The sequence below is a fragment of the Ambystoma mexicanum genome, chromosome 3q (assembly GCF_040938575.1).
Source record: "Ambystoma mexicanum isolate Mex_15411 chromosome 3q, UKY_AmexF1_1, whole genome shotgun sequence".
In the NCBI taxonomy this organism is placed as follows: Eukaryota; Metazoa; Chordata; class Amphibia; order Caudata; family Ambystomatidae; genus Ambystoma; species Ambystoma mexicanum.
Window position 1 is genome coordinate 1213200989 of NC_090926.1, and position 15539 is coordinate 1213216527.

Consider the following 15539-nt stretch of genomic DNA (forward strand, 5'->3'; position numbering starts at 1 on the left):
TTATACTGTTTAATGTTGTGTAAGGTTTTCTGTAAACTGTGGCCACAACAATACAAATATTATTTTTAAAAGAATACCACGGTAAAGAGGAAGGAGTTAGGAGCCCAGATTAAAAGTGGCAGGGCAGACGTAATCTTATTGCAGGAAACACACATCAAAGAAGAGGATGGCCATAAGTTGCGCTTACATCAGTTTACACAGATCTATCAGGCGAATGACAAGAATAAATTGGTGGGAGAATTGGTTGGCATAAGGAATTCCCTGGGGGCAAAAGTAATCAAATCCCTTGCAGACCCAAACGAGAGATTCATCTTTTTGCAAGATCTCTTAGAGAATAGTTTGAAGACAATAGGCACTATATATGCCCCCAATACTGGATAGGATGCTTTCTTATATCAAGTTCTGGGGAAACTGGAAAGCTTTGTGGAAGGGGAGATCCTCCTGACAGGGGATTTTAACCTGGCATGGCACCCAGAGAGGGATAGGAGTGGCCAGGTTCTCAACAAGGGACAATACCCATCTAAGGCAGTATGGGACAGACTAACTGGAATGGTGTTAAAAGATTTGTGGCGTGCCAAGAAGGGGCAGGAAGTGGGATACACATGTTTTCCCATGTCCACCCAACGTTCTCTGAAATAGATTACATCTGGGGCACCCTGGGCTTATTAGGGATGCTAACAGAATTAGAAGTAGATCCGATTTTCCTGTCAGATCATGCAACGATAAGGATATATCTCTGGGGGTTGAAATCGAGTAACCTGCTGGCGTCCTGGAGGATGCCTAGAGAACTCATTCGAGATGAAGTAACTTGAGAGATAGTTAGGGACAAAATCATAGATTATTTTGTATTGAACGATACACAAGGGGTTCCCCTAGACACTGTCTGGATGCTTTTAAGGCGGTACTGAGGGGGGTGTTCGTCTACAAAACCTATTGTTTGAACTTAAACTCTTCCTTATTAAATTATATAACACCTTTCGGAATGGGGAAGGGGTGACTTGCTCGATGACAGAGGTGAAGGTGGTTCTAGTCGAAAAACCAAACAAAGACCCTACAAGCTGTGAATCGGATAGGCCCATTGCGCTATTAAATGTAGATGTCAAAAGCTATACAGGGATCCTTACGGAGAGAGTAAAGGGGGTACTGCCTGGGGTGATAGGACAAGATCAATCGGGTTTTATCTTGGGGAGGCAGACCTGGGACAACACCAGAAGGGTAACCCATCTCTTGGAAATAAAATGGATACCAGCCACTCTGATTTACCTAGATGCTGAAAAAGCTTTTGACAGGGTGGAATAGCTGTACCTATTTCAGGTGATGGAACAAATGGGGTTTGGCCGAAGTACATTCAAATGGTTGAGGCTAACTACAGAAACCCATTGATTAGGCTGGCTGTTAATGCCCATATATCAGACGCAATAGGGACTGACAGGGATGCCCTTTATCTCCCCACCTGTATGCAATATATCTGGAACCTCTGTTGGCAACAATTAGACAGGATCAAGATATAAAAGCGGTCCCATTTGGAGGGGAAATGCATAAAATTGCCGCCTATGCAGACAACATGCTGGTAACACTGGTGGAACCAGCTTCGTCCATTCCTGCCTTGGTGGGACTATTAAGGGAACAAGAAGGGCTGTCAGGGCTCAAGATAAATATGGGTAAATCGGAGATGTTGGAGGTAGGCCTAAACAGAGATATGTTTGCCGCTGTACAGAATTGCTCCCTCTTCCGATTTTGCTGGGGGTAGAATAACATATCCAGGGATACAATTGACCAATAGAATCTCCTCATTATATAAAGCCAATTCCCCAAATTTAATAAAAAATACGCAAGCAGACTTTGTCAGGTGGAGTCCACTGTTGATCTCCTGGCTGGGGCGAATAAATACGGTAAAAATTGTAACTCTCCCCAGGTTATTGTATAAGTTTCAAACCCTCTCTATAGCAGTCCCGAAGGCATTCTTCCAACTAATGAATACCTTAATCCCCAGATTCATTTGGCAAGGCAAATGCCCTATAGTTGCTTTAGATTTTCTGACGACTCAAAGACAGAGAAGCGGTATGGGGCTGCCCAATTTACATAAATATTATGAGGACGCCCAATTCAGAGTAGCGTGGGAATGGTTCTCGGATACCAAAGACAAGGTCTGGAACGGATGGATAGAGCGGTTGTGGGATGCCCATTAGCGGGGCTGTTGTGGCTTTATGGGAGAGATAGGCCCCAGAGCACAAGACGCAGTAAAGTACTCCCTACGAGGTGCGATATCTGGGACAGGTGGATCAAAAAGGGGCATCTATTGACTATTCCACCCCCGTTTACGCCTATGTTCGAAAACCCCAACTTCACCCCGAGCACGGCAAAGGGTACACTTAGTTGGTGGAGGGAACACGTGTGTCTGAAGATTAGAGACATGGTATGGGAAGGGGAAATAGTGACGTTTGAGGACAGCAAAATACACGTAGGGCTAACATAAGTAGACAGATACGAATACGTGCAGCTGAGGCACTGGTTACGACAAATGGATATCCGCCAGACAGCAACTAGGCCTCTAACAAGGTTTGAGACGTACACAACCACCCATATGGGTGATAAACATCTGGTGTCGGATATAAATACGATACTCCAGGAGTGCTCAGACCATAAGATTTGACCATATCAAATAACCTGGGAGGGTATGTTGGGGGATTGGGAGGGGCTATGGAGGAACATCCCGAAATTGACTAGGTCAATACAATTGCGAGAATCATGGAATAAAATAATGCTACAATGGCACTACACCCCCAGCAGATTACACAAAAATGTATGACTCGGCTTCTCAGGAATGCTGGAGGGGTTCTAAGGGGATCGGGGACTGGAGACATATTTGGTGGGGGCGCACCAAGATTAAGGGCTTCTGGGAGGAGGTTCAGGGTCATCTGTGGAAAATGGTACCAGAAGCACAACCTCGCACATTAGGCGAGAATTTATGTGGACTATTTGACCAAGAACAACATACAATTTCAAAGCCACAAAAAGCCATGGTGACTTTACTAATATCGGCCTGGCTCGCAAATAATTGGAAACAAAAATATCCACCCACGGTGATGTATTAGCTTCGCAAACTGTGGGATATTGTGGCAATGGAATAGATCACGTACCGGATTTATGGGGACACGGACAAATTCCTGAATGATTGGGAGAGGTTACTGATTTCTTGAAAAGCGACTTTGTGCAACAATGGTGCCCACAAAACGTCAGGGTATTGGACATACAGTGACCATCAAAGAAACATGGCAGTACCACTTCATTTTCAATGAATTGAACGCGCATTATGCATCACAGACTATTCGGAAACCAGTGGAGGTTGGGGGAGGGGGTGGAGTGGAGCGGCACTTAAGGAGGGGGAAAGGGTAGTTTGTGTGAAAAATGCCAATAAAGATATGTTTTTTAAAAAACCATAGGGGGAGGAGTGTGGCTGTGGTGTTCTCTGGCTCAGAACACTGTTTGACCATAAACCAGGAAGGCTCTAGAATGGAACCTCCTATTATTAAAAGTAACTTGGAGGAGGTTGCTCCTTGACACTGTGGTGAAAGGATGCATTTTGTATTTGCATTCCTTTATTGTAAACAAAATGTGATTTGCCAAGAAGCACTGTACAAAGGGCATAGTGAGTATGGAAACAGCACACAACACATTTGAAATACAGTGTCAGTAATTATTTCTTTATTTCTTTTTATGTATTAGATATTTATAATGCACCTATACACAATGTGTTTCAAAGCGCAACAAGACAAGGGGCAGTGGAACAGCGAAGACAATAACAAAAACGGTCCTACCAGGTCTTGAGACATTCAGATTGTGCAAGTGCAGCAACAAGATGTGTAGAGATGTGAGTGGGGAAGTGCTGGTCTGGGCGGAAGGGGCCGTGTGTTAAAGGAGTGCCAGAGGAGGCCAGGTATGCATGGGGAATGCAGAGAGTGCAGAGGAAGAAGGTCCATGTGCTAAGTGCGAGGTGCGGCACTGGAAGGGTTGCAAGGGGTGCAGGCAGGCAGGGGGAGGAAGCCTGAAAGGCAAGTCCCGTTTGAGGGGGGGGGAGGGCAGGGGAGACCAAGTGCAGGTGTAGACTGGTCTTTCACAAGGCACTATTGACCCAGGAAAAATAACACAATGCCACAATAAGTGATAATCCACAATGCTGGAGATGCAAAGATGCACAACTACTGGGCACATTGGAGCAAATGTTTTTCGCATGTCCTGAACTATCTGGATTTTGGGAGAAGATTACTAAAAATATTTTAGATATTCTTCAAATAGGCTCTATCCATTAATTGAAAGACTTTTGCACCAACTCCTTAGTTACCAATGTTAAAGTAAAATTCTTTAATGCTAGACAGATGTCTCTACTAGATACTCTTCTAGTAGCAGCCATTCAATGTATCACCACTACGTGGAAGAAAAAAGACCCGCCAACCCATCAAGCTTGGTAGAATTCCATCTGCTTATCTCACTGTCTGGAAAACGCAATATGTGTCGATATCTTTAAAACTCTGAAATTCTTAGAAATCTGGAATCCTCTGCAGAATTACTTATGCAAATCCCTGCCCAAATTTAAATCTAATAGCAGATTCCTAGAAGTCTGCAAACCCCTGTAATTGCAAACTAGTAAGTGTCCTAGCTAGAAACCCCCTGACAGATCCATCTAGGAAAACTTTCTCTAGAGCTTGGGCTTTGTCACAGCCAATCCTGGCTGGGCTCCCGTGCTCCCACCTCCCCACCACCCTCCCAATGCTGCATCCCTTGGCACATCAGCCACACAGATTTATGAGCTACTCTCATTCGGGTAAATGGAATAGAGGTAACCTATCTATATAACACACAACTTCACCACCTCAGAAGAACCGTTCAGTGTCAGTAGTGAACCGTATAGTAGTTCACTTAGGTTGGGTTCCCTTCTCCTTCCTTGCATTCCACTCTTACTTTCTTCCTTTCTTCACATCTACTTCTTTCTCCAAGCCTCTTCTCAGTAGCAACATTAGAGTTTTCAACGTACCTTCAATTTGTGGTATGCACTGTAGCGCACCCACACTGATAAACAATTTCTCAAATGCTTTTGTAATAACAATACACTTCCCTACAATAAAGAATGTATTTGGAGTGACCTTACCACACCATGTAATAGAGTCTATCATAGTTCAACTGATAAAATTCTTCTTTCAATCATTCTATGCATTTTCATAGTATGTTGTGGCTTACCCAGCGCACCTGCAGCCTTGTCCCTTACTTATGTTTTATATACTTACTTACCTTGTCATTTAATTTTGACTTTGTCTCCCTCTGGGAGGGGTCTGGCATTAGATTTGTAATGACTATTGATATCTCTTTGGAAAATACAATAACATTTTTGAACTAACAAATTGTTGGCATGTACATACATGCCAACCCTCCCGATTTGGGCGGGAGACTCACGATTTTTTAATCAAAAATGTAGCTCATTTTTACTTTCTCCCTCCTAAAATATTTGTAACCTCAATTCAATCCAATGGGAAAATTCCCTTCTCCCGATTTCTGTCACAAAATCTCCCTCCCAGCTGTGGCAAATGTTGGCGTGTATGCATGTATGGTAAAGCCACTTCATACTTGCCAACCCTACCGATGTAGGTGGTAGGATACCGCTTTTTAAGCATTCCTACCGCATACCAATTTAGTGGCAACAAATACCGATTATCTTTTTGAAAAAAATGTTTTTTTTTTGTAATTTTATTTTGGCCTGGATTTAGCAGCCTGTTCAGCCATGGTTGCAGGGTTCGCAAGTACACAGAATCCGAGGAACGTTCTTCAGTGGGGATGTGTCCAAGCTGCTGCTTTTATAATGGTGTGTTCTTATTGGCAGCAGTTGGCAGACCAGCCCGCCAGTGCAACCTCCCCAACTGTCAGAGGCGCCTGGGAGATCCGCTCCAGCACTTCTGGATATCAACAGCCACATGGTTCACTGTACCTCAGCTCCCCTGTGCTAGTCATCTACATGCTTGGGCGAGCCACTGAAGCAATGGCGAGCCACTCCTCCTAATGAGTTGTGGTAGGTGTGAGCTTGTGCCACGAGCTGGGGGAAACTGCACATTTCAGCCCCACCCATAGCTCTCAACTCACACGCTTTTGGCGGGTGTCACCCGCCTTGTAAAGGGCTGACTCACCCGCCAAGCCTCCTGCACGCATTCCAATGGGCGTCTCACCCGCCAAAAACAAAATCGATGATTTCACCCGCCTTTGCGACACAAACGGTTGAGAGCTATGGCCCCGCCCTGGGCGAGTTTTGCCACTTCCTCCCGCCTGCAAGTGCAATAAGCTATTTCTTCAGCGTAGCTGCACAATGCAGCGCCCCTCTCTCCGGCAACTGCTACATACTTGCCAACCCTACCGATTTAGGCGGTAGAATACCGCTTTTTAAGCAGTCCTACTGCCTACCAATTTAGTGGCAACAAATACCGATTTTTTTCAATATTTTTGAAACTTTAAGATTCCTACAGATTTTTGGTCACAGAATGTTGGCATGTATGCTACTTAAGTTCTTATTCAGTGGTTCTGGAAGCTTTCTCCTCCAAGATGGAAACGAGAAGAACACATCTATTTCGGTAAGAACCAGACTAGACTACGGCAGGCATTAACAAAACAGACAACGATACATTTGTTTGACGCATCACTTCTTTATAACACAGAGCCCTGTACTACAGCGTCTATGGCCACGCCCCGTTTGCTCTGCGTGTTCTGTCATCTTGCCTGACGTAAAGATGGCCGCCGCCCTGTCACCGTACTGTCTCCCTATTGGCTGTGACGCCATTTCCGTCGTACCGGAAGTGTAGGGGATGGGCATCATCCTGGGCGTTGAATGGCAAGGAGATTTCCAGAAGAGTTTCGCCGAAGGGTGGAATTGGTGTGCGTGGGGCGATAGTTAGCTGCACCGGGGAGCGGAGGAAACGTCCTTGGTTCTACGTCACAGGCAGGGCAGTGGGCGAGCTAGGGCAGGGTGAGCAGGCCGCAGCAGCATGGTGGATTACAGTGTCTGGGACAAGATCGAGGTGTCTGATGATGAGGACGAGACGCACCCCAACATCGACACGGCAAGCCTCTTCCGATGGAGGCACCAGGTATGGGCTGTGTAGGGTAGATGGAAGCCAGGCAGGGGCGCTATTTCAGGGGGGGCGGGGTCTGGAACAACCAATGGGCATGGCATTGAGCACCACCTACCAGGGAGGCAGGGATGCAGTAGAGGAGGGAGCCAGAGGATTCATGGTGCAAACCTAGCCTTGGTATGTGACTTAGTTCAAAGAGCTAATCATGACCCAAGCTGGCAAAATGCCTATGACCAATGGCCCTGCCTCACTTAAACCAAAACACAAACCCTCGACTTCTGCTGCCACATAACCATACCTAGCGTTGTGTACTCCACCAACCATAACACAAAGTCTCAACTCGTCGTGTTCGGCCCCCGAGCAACCATAACGCAAACCCCAGGCCTATCATCCTGCCTCACTAGACCCATACGTGGTATCCTCTGCCACAACACCCATATCTGGCATCCCATATCGTCACCCCATGAACTGGTCGCTGCCACTCTTAACCCTTTTTAATCTCTGTACCCCACTCGGCGAGCTCTACTATTCATCCACCACATCGCAGTCCATTCTACATACTCGCAAGCCCGTTTGATTTTCCAAATTGTTGATCACTCGGTCTAAAGACACTTAATAACACTAGATCAACTACAAGGAAACTGCGAAATTCAATTAATGAGAAAGTTCTTTATAACTCGTCTGCAGGTTAAGAACGGAACTGCGTTGAATATCTGCACATCTTCTCTCACTTCTGGCTTTAAAATGGAACGGAGGACTAAAAAGTAAACGTGGATTTGATGATGGGAGAGACCTTTGGACAGAGTAAAGATTCAAATTGGCACTCGGGTAGTGAGAAACCTGTCCGTGGAGGGCTTTAAAATGTCTTGAAGACAATGCAACTATGGACGGGGAATGCTTAAAAGGATTAACAGAATCCAGTCAATAAATAATGTCATGCCACTGCATTTTGTACAGTCCCTAGTTGGAGCAGTTGATAATCCAGGCAAAGCCACAGAGTTGTGCATCTGTGTTAGTATAAATGGAAGTGCAACATAGTTCCTTGACTTTGAAAAACAGTGTCTTCAAAAGTCCAAACTGAGATTAGTTTCCGATTGAACTCCAGGTTTTTAACTTGGAAGATAAGTCATTTATAACGCGCCTGTACACAAGAGAGGGAAGACAGGGGACAATACAAACGATCTTACTAGGGCTTGTGTCATTCAGATCATGCATGTGCAATGACGAGAAGTGCAAGGGGAAAACGGGGCAGCAATCCTCTGAGTAAGTGAAGCCAGAGCAGCACGGCTTTGGGTAATGCAAGGAGAACAAGGGACTGTAGCGTTACAGTTACAGCCCCTGAGTGCGTGGTAGGCCCGGAGGCAGTGCAAGGATGACTTATCAAGAAAGAGCCTGGTACCCAGTGAGACATTGAGGGTAGCAAAGCAACCAGTCGGTACAGCGGATAGGTAGGTCAGCAGGGGAGGGAGAGAGAGAAAGCAGAGGAGAAGAACGTTTTTTGCTGCTTCCGGAAATTCAGGTGATCAGGCTCGTTTGAGAGGAGCAGGGAGGCCATTCCAGAGGTTGGCACCTGCAGAGGAGAGATATCCACCCCCCCCCCCACTCTCTGCCTGTAGAAGCATCTAAACCTTAGAGAGTTGGAGGAAGCTGAGCGAAGGGCTTGAGAAGGAAGGTATTTTGCAAGAGACCGTTGGATGTAGTGCCGGATCCAGAAAGCCTTGTAGCCAATGCAAAGGGTCTTGAACTTGATTCTTGCAGCCACCAGGAGCCAACTGAGAGATTTCAGGGCTGGAGAGATGCGGCCTCTGGGCTGGAGGCCAAGGATACGTCTTGCAGTCCTGTTCGGGATTAGTTGCAGAGGGAGGAGTGTAGAGGAAGGCAGATTGAGAAAGAGGCTGTTGCAGTAGTCCAGCCTAGAGAGAACCAGGACTCTGGAGACAATGAGCTTCTGGGGAAAGTGAGAAAGGGAAGAGTCCCCTTGAGGAGGTGCAGCTGGTAGTGGGACTTCTTGGCGACTATATGAGGAGAGAAAGAGAGTGGAGCCGAAGATGACACCAAGGTTTTTTGCCTTGAGAAAGGGTCCAAGTTAGTCCTCGGAGGGGTGGTCCAAGAGGAAGGAGGTCAGCCACTCCAGGGCCTGATCCGTGATGCCAAGGTTCTCAGTCGATTGATCATGATGGCGTGGTTGACCGTGTCGAAAGCAGAGGCAATATCAAGGAGGATTAGGACATAAGGAATGCCTGAATCAAGGTTAGATAGCAGATCTTCACGGGTGTTCAGGAGAGAAGTTTCTGTGCCTCTGGCAACTCTGAAGCCAGATTGATGGTCATGGAGACAACCAACAGATTCAGTGTGGAGAGTAAGCTGGGAGATGGCCAGCTTTTCCAAGAGTTTGCCCAGGAAAGGGGTGATTGAGATTGGATGATAGTTTGCCGGGCAGGTAGGATCAGAAGACCGCTTCCCAAGGAGGGGGTGCACAAGGGGGTGATTAAGGGGAGAGGGGAATTTCCAGTGGCGAAAGAGTGATTACAGAAATCGGCCACAGATGGGGCGAGAGTGTCAATCTGGTCCTTGATGGTTCTAGCAAAGTAGGGTAGCACCTGTTTGGACAACACTTTTCATAGATCAGACTTGTCTACAACCCTTGTCAGGTGTTGTCAAAGAGAAGGAGGAGAGAGATGGCCAAAGGGGGGCCGAGAGAGGAAGAGGAGATAGATGACAGGATGTCCTTAGTTAAAGCGGAGAAGTGAGATGCCAGAGCCGTACAGAGGACCTGGGAGGGAACAGGAGAGGTAGAGACTGCAATAGGATTGGGCAGTTCCTTACAGAGACAAAAGAAGCATCCAACCAAGATTTTGGGAATGGCCTGGAGAGGGAAATGACCGTGGAGTAGATTGTAATGACACACGAGAAGAATCTCTGGCTTGGGTGCGTTCAATTTTAAGCTACTGTTCATGATGCAATTGCTGAGTTTAATTAATGCGATAGACCGAGAAGAACATCATCATAAGGCCTGCGGACATGCAAATATATTTGTGTGTCCTTATAGCAATATTTCAAAGTGAAATTGTCAAGCTATTGGAGTGGGCAGCGATTGGTGTTAAAACATGCGCTGTACTTCAAGAGGAAAGAAGCAGCCCATATGAACCCTCTGACTGCTGAGAAAGGAAGGCTCACTTGTGCTCGCAGGGTGGAACTCCTTTGTTAAAACACCTGGGTTCCCCTCTGGCAACGCAGATCCTTGAGCCCTAACTCTGCTCACTTAGAATCTTACTTGTCCGAGAGCATGTGTCCTTGCGATAGACACAACCACAAAATAGGCTTTGGATCTTGCCTCTGATGCTTCTTCCCACTAACCTCAGCCCATCCTTCTTTCTTATTGCACCAATAGGATGCCAGAATGTGCGATATGCAGGATCTGATTACACAGGGTTCGAAATTGAGATTCAATGAGCAGGACCTAAAACCAGCGCCGGGTGTCGGCATTACTCTGTAGGCAGGAGCTACGGCAAAGGAACCGGGAGATACCAGAAATTTTGTCCATTTTGTATGAACCAGCAGGTTTAAATGTGTGTTATGTGTTCTCCTTTTACTTTATTAGCATTCTCAAATACTCAGAAGTAAATGTCACATTTATGTTTTTGGAAGGCACCAGGAGCCAAAGGTAGCTGCTGGTAACTTCAAGTTTACCAGGCTCTACTATGCTAGAAGCAGGAGCTAAATGGCTCCCAGCTCCCCTCAATTTCGAACCCTGCTGCATTGCATGCTACAAGACAGATTTAGTGGGCCATATGGTGCAAGAGACTGTGATGGGTGAGAACATTGTGGCAAATAGTGCAAGGGGGTACTAGATAAGGGGCTAAGGGTGGCTTCAGGTGGTTAAGCATAATAAGGGCACCACTAGGACTAGCGGGAATAAAGGGGAGGATAAAATTGGAAATGAGGTACCAATGAGCTGAAAGGAAAGGGATGTTTCTGCAGTCACAATTTAAAGGATAATGTCTTTATGTGCGCATCAAACCAAGCACATAAAAAGAAATTCACCTGGTGCAACTAAACATTCAGCAAAGTGTGCATGACCTTCGTGTCCTGGACAGAGTGCAGAAGAGCTAGAAGAAATTACCCTTGAAATCAAATGCACTCAGAATGTGCACAAACTCAGTTTGTTCCAGTAGTTTTGAAATAAATTAAATCTTGGCCCTGTTATCGTTGGGTGGCAATATGTGATAGTGTTCTCTTTTGGAGTGGATTTCGCTGAGGGGTGATGAGGGCTTCATTTAAGAGAATGCAGGGTAGCCTAGCTAACATCGTTTGGGTGCTGATCTTAACTGCATCCTGTCTCCGATGGGGGTGAGAATTGTAAGGGGTGTTGTAGCCAGCAGAGCGGTTTCTTGTGTCAGTCTGCCAAATGCAAAAACCAGCATTTTCATGGATGCACCAACATATAACTTAATTGTGGACGTACACAGGTTTTGTACATGAAGAAGCAGAAAATGTCTTAACTAACCCGTGGTTATCTATACAACAATTTTTTTGTTCCTACCTGTTTTGTAAGTTATTTGAACTTGAACCCATGTTACAAAATGTGAAGCAGCACCCCAATAGCCAGGCATTAACTCTATTTTGGAATGTGTACAAAGGAGCATTAGACCACACCAGGAAGCCCTTTAAAATATAATGGGTCGTATTTAATGGGCACAATGTTAGTTTCCATCTCACATGGAAGTTAGCTTTCTGGTGTGCTATGTACAGGCTTCTTGGTCCTCTGAGATGGCACCTGATTACTCGATGATTCCTGATGGCCAGAAGCTGTTCTAGCTCTTACTCATCCATCATGCCTGATGGCATTCACTACATAACTGTGTACAGAACTGTGTACAAAATATATGTGGGGGAAAAAAAACAAATCTGAACTCCACATCTCCCTACTGCGTTCAGATGCCACATGAACATCCTTTGGTGCAAGGAGCTTATACAAGGTAGAAGCCGAAAGAGGTTCACCCATTACAAAATCCAATATAGGGGGAACACTATGTACAGAAGCGTTCAATGGCGCAAATAAGCATTCAAAAATCTCTCAAAGTACACGTTAACGGCATACTTCACAGTTGCAGCTTATATTTAAATCTCAAGAACTCGAAACTCAGCATAGAAGTTCCATCAAAAATGTGCCCAATTTTCCAGACACCAAAAGACTGCCAGGAGGGTCATGATATGAAATGATTATTAAACTGAATCGCTGAGTTCCCCCAGATTGAAGATTCCAAGCTCAGAAGGTAGTTTACCCCTGAGGTCTCGCAGCATTTCTCTATGCTAATGCAATTTGAGCTGTAGCAGCATCTTCCATCAACCAAAAGTGTAATGTGCGAAGGGTGAAGGCTATGTGGTATGAAGCAATATTCGGAAAGCCAAATCCTCCCAAGCGCACCAGTTTTATCGTTACAAACATGCCCACTGGGATACTGTCCCTTCATGCACTACAGCCATCGTCCATGAGTCAGGCAGCTTGGACACCAGTAGTCGTACCACGTATTCTTGCCATGTTGTAATGGGGAGAAGTGGAGCATTTTGCATTTAGGTGTTTGCATATATTACTGCTAACTGCATCATTGTTCGTTTGGATGCCATATTTGCATGCACAATAATTTTACCTCCTTCCAAAAAAAAGGTAATTCTTTTTTCACATCCAGATTAAAGAAAAACATGTCTCGTAATTAGTTACTAAATGTGGAACCCCTATCGCTTACAGCCCTAAAGAATGTTGCTCCCTTTGATACCTTTGTACATTGAGATACATAATGCACGGGACATGTGGTTACAGAGGAAGGAACTGAACCACATGGTGGCCTAAGTAGAGCATTCACCCACGGTCTGTAGGACTGATGGATGCCTATCATGGTCCACCTAATCGAACGCTGAGGATAATTCTAATAGCACCAAGAGACCAGATTTTCCTCTATCTACCATGTCCAGCATTTGTGACTCGGGTGTAAGATATTTAACATTTCTAGAGGTACCCAAAGTATAAACTGCATTACAAAAATCAAGGGGATTTGAAATCAATTCAGCTGACAAAATCAGAGTTTTTGAGGTCCAGGGACCTAACTAAGGTTCCACTTGTTCCTCTCTAGATCTATGCAGATGTATTACTGCTTGGATGTCGTTCTTATTGTGCATTTCTATCTCTTCCTCAGCCTTACTCCAGGGGCTTTATCGACCATATAATTCCCTGGCATTGTATGAGGATATATCAAAGTACCCACATCACTCCTTGGGAGTCTAGTTTCCTTCGGGACAGATTGTGGGCACACATCTTTCTGTTTCCTTTCTTCTTCCCTTGGTTAAGTCTCTGTACTGTTCATTTTCTATGGTGCTCCTTCTCGACACCCTGTGCTCTGCACTTGAATTCCCACCTCTTTTTGTTCTCATCCTTGCTCACTCCTCCCTATGTCCTTAGTTTTAAAAGCTCTGATTTTGTCAGCTGAATGATTTCACATCCCCTTGGTTTTTGTAATGCAGTTTATGCTTTGGGTAAATTCTTAAATAATGGCGTAGCTTACATTTTTCCGCCCTTGTTTTCTACTCCTTCATTTCAAACAGAGGGGCCTAGTCTTACAGCAAGCTGACATTTTAAGTCAGATGCACAACTTAAACTTTGCTACCTGGGCCTGAGGAGTCTGGGAGCATGTTTTTGAGTCTTCATGTCTTTAGGGAATTAAGTTTTATCTCGGCACCCACACATCCGTAGGTTGGTAGAAGACAATCCCTCCACACCTCATGGCAATAACTTTTTGGCAATACGTGCCTTTTGTTGCTGGGTTGCCCTAGGTACTTCCCTTTTAACTTTCTCTGGATAACCTTTTGAGAGCTACAGTTCCCAAGGATAGAAAGGATGTTTGGACCTCTTTTACATTTTATTAGGTGAGACCAGCACCCCTCACCTTATTTGGAGTGCTGGGGAGATAGAGTATATTTTTTCTCATTTCAGATGTAACATTTGTTACAAGGACAAATTTAACTTTAATGGCTGGTGGCAGTGAACCTTTTAATTAATTCAGTGCACCTTTACCGCAGGCCGTTTGCAAGGGTAAAGGCACCCATGCATGCTCATTTTACCAAAATGTCCTCTGTCTTGTTTTTGTCTCGCTATTTTAGTGTTCTTGTCCTTTCTTGTTCCTTCACCTGACATCCAGGACGGGAAATACCTTTGTGTGATATTTATCTTCGGCAGGAGTCCTGTGGACTCCTTATCCAGTCTCCAGATTGTCTGTGAAGGCAGGAAGGGAGGGAGAAGTCCAAAACTCTGCAGCCCTTTGTCTTCCAGCCTGAGTGTGAGATTCCAGTTCAAACTTGTTAACACCCTCCCCCCCCTTAACTACCCTAGCCCCCACCAGTTTCAATGTTGTAAGGCTGTTTGATTGGCAGGGTTCCTCCATAAAAGTCCAAACCTGGAGGCTGAAGAGGTAGTTGCACAGGAAGAAAAAAAACGAAGGTGAAGATGAATTTGCGACTGAAACGATTTCTAGCGACCGCAGAACCTGCTGTGTAACCAGAGCTTGCTGTAGCCCTTTCTTCCAATCGACCTGGGGACTCTGAAAACGACAACCCAGAGCCTGGTGATACCCACTAGAGTCAAGACCTGCCTTTTCAGCCATCCCATGCCATGCTGCAACCTTACGAGGCTGCAGTACCCTGGGACCTCTAGCCATTGTTCAGTCTTCCGAATCTCGCAGAAACCTTATGGGCATCCTGCTGAAACAGTGCCCTCACCAGAGTGCTGGACCTTGCACAAGAATCTGACTAGTCATATTCTGTCTGCTGTACTCCTGAAAAGGGTACCAAATCCACAGAGCCGCCTCAATCTGTGAGGAAAAACCTTGCCTTGAGCCTTCCCCGTAATCCTTGTTGCAAAGGTCTTTCCAGTGTCCTGTCTTGATGAAGGAATTCAAAGACCGGGGTTTTGACTGCAGAACCTGGCTGCAAAATCTTCCTCTGTGCTGAGGTACTGTGTTGGCTTGGATATTTACTTACTATAATTCCCTTGTGATTCCTATGTAGTTCTGGGGTGTTTTCTGTGTTTGGGAGTCCTCTTATTCAATGCACCCAGACCCCTGCTGGAATCCTCCAAGGGTATCTTTTCTGAAGCCCCTGGGCCCTGAATTAACTCTAAAGTAAAGTACTTAATTGTTCTAACAGTCTTCCTTAGGAACTCTGACTTTCGCTACATCTGTGCCTTCCTGAACTGTGTTGGATACTAGAGACCTAGTGACTCACCTTCTGCCACTGCGAACTGTTAGGGCGAATTCTCATTTCTGTGCCAGTTCCCTTCAACCTTGGAGACCCCCAGCTCTTTTGTTAGACTTTAGGACTTTTTAATTTTAACCCTGGAGTGAGACCTTTTTCTCATTCTCTCATGTGCTTTGACCTGAT

The 15539-nt window shown here is 45.5% G+C and overlaps 1 protein-coding gene and 1 non-coding gene across 2 annotated transcripts in view; both read left to right on the forward strand.

Annotated features, from left to right (window-relative positions):
• Nucleotides 1–6693: 6693 nt before the first annotated feature.
• The window catches only part of CDC37 (cell division cycle 37, HSP90 cochaperone), an 82130-nt gene continuing 73284 nt past the window's right edge, over nucleotides 6694–15539 (forward strand). The window contains exon 1 of the mRNA XM_069604088.1: nucleotides 6694–7124. Coding sequence (XP_069460189.1) covers nucleotides 7023–7124 — 102 coding nt within the window. The 5' untranslated portion in view covers nucleotides 6694–7022. The remainder of the gene's footprint in view (nucleotides 7125–15539) is intronic.
• LOC138448251 (small nucleolar RNA SNORA49) lies at nucleotides 13295–13423 on the forward strand. The gene has a single exon (XR_011260093.1). It is a non-coding gene; the product is annotated as a small nucleolar RNA SNORA49 (small nucleolar RNA).